A 9,066-nucleotide genomic window follows, 5' to 3' on the forward strand; every position below is an offset into this window, starting at 1 on the left:
TATGTGTGTTTTATTTTTTACTAATTATCATTTTTCATATGTTTATAGAATAGAAACGTATATCACATACGTACGTTCGTGTAACTTCATCAAGAATACCGTTAAAAATATTTCTGAACTGATTTTGATGATACTTTACATTTAGATAGCCAATTTACCATTATAGAAATATGTACTTTATTTTGTCCGCGGGTGAAACTACGCAGAACAGTGAGTATGGAAGATACTAACAGGGGCTATTTTATCTATTCTAATATTATTAAACTGAAGAAAAGAGAATCCACTATATGTCGAAAGAATATTTTCATCAAATAAATCAAACAGTTGTTACAATTTAGATCTAAATATTAAAAATAAGAAAGCTACTGAACCGACTTTGAAAAACAAGTTTACAATCATAATGAAAAACATTGTCGTGTCGTAAATTCAAAAAAATTACTTTAGTCTGTATTTAACGACGTCAAAGACGTTCCTTTCAAAATATTTCACAATTGTTTTCGAAATGATTTTTCCTTCAGCTTCGCATAACTCGTTCTAGAAAAATCTTTCTACTCCCAAAATAGAATACGAAACTTTTGCGTTCTATTTTAATACTGTGAAAATGGTACGCTCCTAGTCCATGGGTCAAACCATCGCTTCATCAGCCACCAATTATATTTACGGATACTTCATTCACATTTGTTTGTCATGCAGTAATTACGAACCCATTACCGGGTCACAGTTTAAGAGTTCGCGGCAATGTGGTGGAGCAATCGCCTCTGCCTTTATCATTGTTCCTAAAAACATCTTAAGACCAAGGAATAGGGTTCAGAATCATTTCACCGAACCATGTTTGTTATAATTAAATGGACATGTCTAAGATGACATGGATACGGGAATGATCTTAGTGATGAAATACGTGTCTTCAGATAAGAGTGCATCAATGCAATGTATGAACGAGAACGAATTGCAGTCGATTGAGCAAGTCATGAAAACATAAAACATAATTGTTATCTCAAATAGTTTGGTTTTAAGATTATGAAAATCGATGTAATTTTTCATGTAACTCGGATTTTGTAATCTTCCTTATTGCTGTGGAGACAATGATTATAATTAATGCAGAGTATAGAGCGCAGATACCATAATACTAGTACGAATATAATTATTAATCTTCATAACTTAAAACTTTCCGATGACATCAATTGGGGCCTTAATTGTACTTATTATTCTGCGGCCTTACTCTCTAGCCAGCTAGACGTGAGGAATCATCCCTTTTTCAATGGAGGAATTCCGCCTTCCGCCTTCGACAAGTTCAAATGTCTCTAATATTTAATCTCAAAACAAAGAAATATCAAATCGGAAATTGTTTAAAATGATGACCCATGACAGCTTTAAGCTCATATTAACGTAAACATTTTGCTACGCTACCATAATAAAATAAATGTAATAATTTGAAGTTAAGAGTATTATTATTTTACACCACTTCACGCTCATAAATTCAATAGTTTATTTGTAACTTTACTGTTAATTTGTAAAAAAACTTCGAATTACTCAACCGATTTATATATAATCTATTACTTACTCTGTAGTATAGAATAAATAAACTAATGTTAATGCTGTTTTTATCCAGTCGTTGTCGACCTAAGCAGAGCATGGACGAGTGGCTAGTACAGCGTACACCTAAGGCAAACTGCAGTTCGCATTGAAGATACATAACATACCCATTGAATAAAATGTGAAATCACTAACTCTTTAATCCTGCAATTTATAATAAAAAACTAAATGATGCTCAAACAGGACCTTGACCTGTCGGCCTGTTCATGTAACCGCATTGTGCCCATAAGTTTTCATCTCACGCGATTTATTAAAGCCAAATTTATGTCTGTTGGCTCTTTAGAAATTGTGATAGAATCTAACCTTTTGACGTTTGCTCTGAAATAGCTATGAGACAGCGATTTTTGATAGGTCTAATTTAGATAGCCAGTTTCGACTTATTTTTTTTACAATAAACTCGTATCACAATATCATTTTAATAAGTGACTTTATTCAGTAATTGAACGGAAACAATTGCATTGCGCAATTTAAATTGCATGCGCCAGTCGTCATTCCATTTGACGAAAACGTAGATTTTTTTCTGGATAAATTCTAAATAGCTCATAAAGATAAATTATACAATTTTCCCTAAACCATCATAATAAACTTAAATTATTGTACGTCATTTTCGAGAAATCGAGGTAGGTACATCTATTTTGTAGAGTTAAATCTCATTAAAACTTAATTAATCCTTTGTTATTTATCGATTGAAGCACTGAACAAATAAATTAGAATTTTCTTATCGTTGTGGAGTTTATAAATTAGCTTTGTAGATTTTTAATCGATATGGATCGTAAAAATAACAAACTTTCTAGTCTATCTAGATCTGACTGGCTAAAATTAAAAATAATCATCTCTCTTATTACAAGCAATATTTTTTGACATTGGTATGTAGACAGACAGTTTTTGAGTGCTTTTGCAAGCTAAGGAAATCTATAGGTATCTATAGTACACATAAAAAATAAAATTTTGTTTGTTTGTTTGAACGCGTTAATGTGAGAAGCTACTGGACCGATTTCAAAAATTATAGGCATGTACGTGATTCCTGTGTGCTATTTATTGTATGCTAATATACCATCACGGGTGAAATCGGATCGAACCGCTAGCGATATTAAATAATAAGTTATCGACTTAAACAATATAACAACATTTTCATGAAAATTCCAAATTTATTAATCTTGAAGTTGGATGTATTGAAATTGCATCTCTCCATATAAAAGGAACATACACTAATTACAAAAAACATGTTTTTTAATGATAATAAGAGAAGCGTTATTGAAACCTTTTTCTATTTTCTAATTTTATAAAATCTTCTGATTATGAAATTAAAAAAAAATTGTAATGTCTTAAAAATTACGACAAAGGTTCTGTTTATGTAATAATGTAACGCAAGATGAGTCAAATATTCTAATTTCTTAATTGCTCTAGTCTTCGTATTACGTAGCTGGGAAGATTTAGTTTTAAAATATGATATCGTGAATATAATAAAATACAATAATTACTAATTAGTATTTATTTTATGATGTTAATTATTATTTATCTATCTTTACTTAGTTGATATTATCAAATATTATAATATAATCATTAAAGGAATGAAGTCTTCACGATTTCGCTTATGTTTTTTTATTTCCAAATACATTGAGAACAGAAGTTATTATTTAGAAAAAGAGTAAAAATTTAGGTACACCCAAAGACGATTTCATACGAAATAAAACAGAAATCACGTTTTATTTGAAATATGCGGTAACATGCGAATAAGCCGTAGATTATTTGTATAAACAACAAAGGCACTGCAACTGCAACAATATTATATGGTTATAATCTTGATAAAGTAAGCAATGTCCACTGGCTTAACATATTTTTATGACCTCTGCACTCATCTTGTTATTTAATAGACATCCAGTCTGCATACTAAGTAATCATCGTTACCTAAGGCCTAAGGTAACAATGCAATTTTCAAATAAAATTCGTTGAATATAGTCATGCAATTTTATTGCATTTCTTAACATTCCAATCGTCTAATCATATTAAACTGTTAGGAATCAATTAATATCTGAGAATATTTTTTAAACTTCGGTATCCAAATTCACAGACAAGGACTTGGGTTTGTATATTATTAAAACCAGTTCTCTGTTTTAGCTGCGACAGCAGACATTCGCATAATTAATATGGACATAGATATAACATAACACTATACGTATGGATTACTCACCTTTCTAGCTATATCGAGAACAAAACTATTTAATATTACGTTCATTGTGTCAATCATCAACCAATTTTTGATTACATAAGGAGGAAATCAAAGGCAAGTGAAGTGGTACATAGTTTAATATCAGATTTCCTTAGTATCCGTTGGGAGTCATAGGGTCTGTATGTACTGTGTCATAGGTGAGAGATAATTTGAACACGTGACGCGATTTGCGTACAAAACGCAAGTATCTTCAAGCAACGTTTTTAAGTGATTTGACAAGACGTGCTCTAACGTTAACTACAGATAACATTACAGTAACTAAGGTTAACATAACGATTGTCCATGCAATTATAATTATTTTTCGAAAAGAAGTAGCGTATGTGTTGTATTTAACAGGGAATGGATTATTCAAGTGTTAAACCTGTGGGCTCAGTTGCCCGCTGTGACAAAAAAAAAATATACGAAAATTTATTATCAATTTTTTCTGCACAATCAAGCAGGAAGATTTCTCATTAACCGCTGCTATGCTCGTATACTAATAATTACATCGTATTACATAGTTCATTGCCTATCAATTATAAAATTTCTATGTTAAGTGGCATTGACAATTGAATGGATTGTCTGGTGTGCGAGAATAATCGAAAAAATCGATACCGGCGCGGATATCGATCTATTGTTCAATTGTTTATGCTCGAATGCTTTATACAAGGTACGTAAGATCTTGTTTGGGTACCGCAGTGTTGAAATATACTTACTGATTTCAATGGGCAGTGGATAATATGTTACGTGATACTTAATTAAGTTTAAAAGGTTTTTGTTAACTGAATTGTTAATTCTGAATCAATGCAAATTTAAGAATACAGGCAATAATTGTTGATTTTATCGTATCAATATTGTTCAATTGTTTCAGCATGTGTGGTGTAACATTAATAATACATTTGAGATATGGATTAATTAATTTCTATGAATAATTCTTCTATAAGTAATATAATTATTGACATTCTCAGCAACGTTACCATCGACAAAGGAGCTGGTTGGTGGTCTGATGGTAAGCGTACCCACCCCTATGCGTGTTACGCCTCTACATATGTATTGTCGAATTTAATTGGAAAGGCATAAAGAAAGATAATTAACGAGAGGGTGAAGGAAAAAAACTGGGAAGGAAAGAAAAAGGGTCCTACGAACTTCATAATTGTTTCCTTTTTTTGAAAATTATAAAATATATAAGCATTTTTCTTTACATACATCATTAGATTTTGCGCGCAGTTTCGCACGCATTTATTCGCAGCAGTTTCATAGATCTTATTATACATATAAACCTTTCTGTTGAATCAGTCTACCTATTAAAAAAACCGCATAAAAATCCGTTGCGTACTTTTAAAGATTTAAGCATACATAGGCACAAAGGGACAGAGAAAGCGACTCTGTTTTATACTATGTATTATATGCTCATACATAACTCCTTGGAAAAATAGTTTGTAATAGTTTATGTAACACTGCTTTTTCCCGTATAAACTTAAAACTTTCAAAAACTTTATACGAAGCATTGTTGACAAGTGAGTCAATGTTGATTTATGGCGCATAAGAATATCAACCTAAGCGTTTAATTAGATACTGGTATAGGTCAGCGAAAAGCAATCGCTATTTAGCTAAAGGGCGAAATTAAGTCAGCAAATTGGATCATACAACAAGTCGCATTACGTTGTTATATTTAAAAGGTATTTACACACTGTGGGACATAGAAATTGTTCATTTTTAAAAAGGTTTTGTAAAGGGGAATACAGAAGCTAAATGAGTGTTATAAACAACTAGCGCTCCGCCCCGGCTTCGTTAATACTTATACGAGTAATCATTCCGATTCTTTCCCACATTATTTTTCAAGCAACTTATTGTTATCTATATATTATATTTACATATTCAATAATATTGATTAATTTTCGTATTACCATCAAAAAGTTTTTATATAATCGCATTTAACTTTTTCTGATTCTAATAACTATGCGTGTAATGTGTGTACGTACGTACGACCTTGTGTACCGACAGAGGCATCCGAGACCGACGATTGTTTATATGTATATGGTCGTCATTTTAGCTCTTGTAGTCCCCTTATTTGTGAACGACAAATGGATCTTGTGTATTAATCTATATTTTATAATACTAAAAAGAATCTACTTCGGATATCAGATTCAAAATATGCCAGTTTATGTTTCTCATAAAACTACGAAATCAAGAAAATTAAGTATTATATAAGGCTGGATATAATTTCTGAGATCATTCTTCGTGACTTTACAATCCTTAAAACGTATTTACTCCTGAATAAAGCACCTCAATTGAATAATGCCTATATATTAACCATGCAGCATGGGCGTAAGCAAGGAGGGATAAAATAACTGCTTACACCAAGTCATATACAATAGCGAATGATAAATTGTTATAATTATTATAAATAGAACAAATTTAAATATCACACGGAAGGCCAGTTTTAAAAAAAAAAAACATCAAAATCGGTTAATCCAGTCTAAAGTTGAGAAATCCAAAAATACAGTACAATTGAGAACCTCCTCAATTTTTTTAATTGGTTAAAAATCAAAGCATTTTCTTTATCTAACTATACAATTGTTTTCTTGTGTTCGCTTGTACACGAGTATTATACGATCAGGCTCGCTGTAGTGTTCAAAATGTCGGGATAGATAATATAATAAATCACGTTTGAAATCCATTAAAAAGTGTTCAATTTCTAAATGTACCATTGTTCCTCAAACATTTGCGTGACGATCTTGACATTTACAGTAATTTGGGAGATGCTCACATACACACATGCGACATGTTATTAACTTCTAAATTATATATATTATGTGGTGTTTTATAAGCACGATAGTTTGACACGCGTTCCATGGGAACTCAGTTGCCATGGAAAAAAATCAATTGAAAGATGGATTCTTTAACCTTTAGATATTTTATAAGTAGCCACTAGATAGACTCCGGAACGGATACAATTATTATTAATGAATCAAGATATAAAGCGGAAGCACGCAGAGCTTTGAATTTGGTCCAAATTGCTTTGCAATTTATAATAATCTGACTGATCAACTCTACTCCGTGTGAGCAGACTCAATAGCAAAAACTCTTCATCTTTTTTCAATATTTTTCAGTGATATATCCGCTCATAATCGTCATGTTATGATACTCACTCGTCACTCGTCTTTTTTCGATCTAAAGGTGTAGCTACTCAGTATCTAAGACAATCAAACGGTCATCTACGTGTATACTAATATTCTATAGAGGAAAGATTTGTAATGATTTTACATACAAACTACTGGACCGATTGCAAAAATTCTTTCACCGTTTAAAAGGTGTGACTTCACTGCCTGACATGGCCTAATATGTACCGTGGGCACAACCGGGGCGAACAGCTAGTCGTAAATAAAAAAGTTTAAGCAGAAGCTACGTTTTTCCTCTAGATTATAGACAAAAGTTGAGCAAAGATAGTTAATGCTGCAGGCAAAAGCATATAAGGGCAGTGTTATATACAAGATAGTATGCAAACGTAACAAGAACTTTCCAATGTCTGAAAACGTGCGGACGTGACTAAGCTTATAGATCTGTGAGTTGTGACTTCGTTATAGTAACGTGTCCTAAACTTATCATCCATCACCGATATCAATTTGACATAACGATGCAGTGAAGTTTTGTTTCCCATAATATAACTGGTAATAATCTTACTTCCTTTTAAACGTGAAGAAGATAGACGGACATACGGACGGAAGAGAAGGACAGAGTTCACTCAATTATAAAATATAATGTCAAGTAATGCTTAAATTTATTTATTTTTATTGTTAGATTGAAATAAGGTTATTTCAATTTTATATAAACGTTGGTCAAATGTACCCTTATTAACATATTTTAACATATAATTATGTTTAAGTTTAGTTTTCTTGTGAAATTGATAATGAAAAACTTAGATACAAATTATTTACGAATAACGATCATCAATTTCACAAGAGAAACTAAACTTTAATATAACAATATGTTTTTCAACGAACAAACGATAGAACAAATATACAAGTAACATGAACTATGAACCTTTATTTTTCACCTTACACGGCACGTTGAAATAAATAATTCGCTCAGAGATCGTGCAAAGATGTTCCCCAGACTCAACTCCGTGTCAACGGAACTCATGATGTCTTCATAATCGTGACCTAAATCTATATTAATGATCAATAAGGCAAAAATACGTTTACTAAAATAGTTATCATGATCTCTGTACCGATGCAACGATTGATTTTGAAATGAGTTATTGTGTGGCAAACTTTTTGGGTAGATCTCCTTTCTGCGGGCTTAAGATGTCACATGACGTTTAATATTTCGTTTCTATGACATGCCAGTTTCAATTATGTTATTTTTTTTTATTTCCCAAAAAAAAAGGACATATTATTCCAATTTTGAAGTCAAACGTGAACTTATTAAATATTTTGGTGACTAACTAACGTGGTAGTAGTTTATGACACTTACTGTGTACTATTTTCAGAAATCACTGTTTTTAAAATAAATTACTCATAATAAAAATAAGGTATATTTTTATAGGTATTTGAAATCCCAGGTGCTAACAGCTCATACTGTAAACTCACAAATCAGCCATATATTTTAGTGTAGGGAGAATAATGAGAGTGTATAATCAGGTTTAGACGAACTTCTATGATTAAATCGTGTTTGTAGTGCAAATGGGCAGAGTCCTATTGTTGAATTTGCTTTTGGGTTTTATCATACCCCGATGTAATTTTATTAAAGTTATTTCCTTCATCATTTGATGCGATGGTAATAGCGAACAGAAAAATTGGCAAAATGATTTATTCCTTGCACGCTCTCTTCGCGCTGGTCTCAAATCCTCAACTTGCTTTCTATGTCTAGCTTGTTAACCGATAGAATATCTCGCGAGATTGTAATCTATCGAAAAATTGTGAACCGTAGCATTTGCTTGCAATTTACCGTATTATATTTCTATAATATAATGCGTTAAATAAAAAATATCGCAGTTATGTAATATGCTATATATATTATTAGTATATACATTTAGTTTTCCCAAACGTCAGGTGTATTTAACAATCTCGCGAGAATTTAACCCACAAAGATGTAATCTAACGATATTTACAGCTTTACGATGACATATTTATACCTTCTTAAATAATAACGTTATATCACAATTAATTTCAAGTTATCGCCGACTACATTTATTACTGAATACATTATTACTATCCATCAAATCTATACAAAACCGCTAACTAGTTCAAATCAGCTGAATA

The 9,066-nt window shown here is 31.5% G+C and overlaps 1 protein-coding gene across 1 annotated transcript in view; it reads left to right on the forward strand.

Moving 5' to 3' along the window:
• The first annotated feature begins 8,608 nt into the window (after positions 1-8,608).
• Positions 8,609-9,066, forward strand: part of LOC119829185 (UPF0518 protein v1g243165-like) — a 5,296-nt gene continuing 4,838 nt past the window's right edge. The window contains exon 1 of the mRNA XM_038351587.1: positions 8,609-8,641. Within this exon, the coding sequence (XP_038207515.1) occupies positions 8,609-8,641 (33 nt within the window). The remainder of the gene's footprint in view (positions 8,642-9,066) is intronic.

This window comes from Zerene cesonia, chromosome 9 (assembly GCF_012273895.1).
Source record: "Zerene cesonia ecotype Mississippi chromosome 9, Zerene_cesonia_1.1, whole genome shotgun sequence".
Taxonomy (NCBI): domain Eukaryota; kingdom Metazoa; phylum Arthropoda; class Insecta; order Lepidoptera; family Pieridae; genus Zerene; species Zerene cesonia.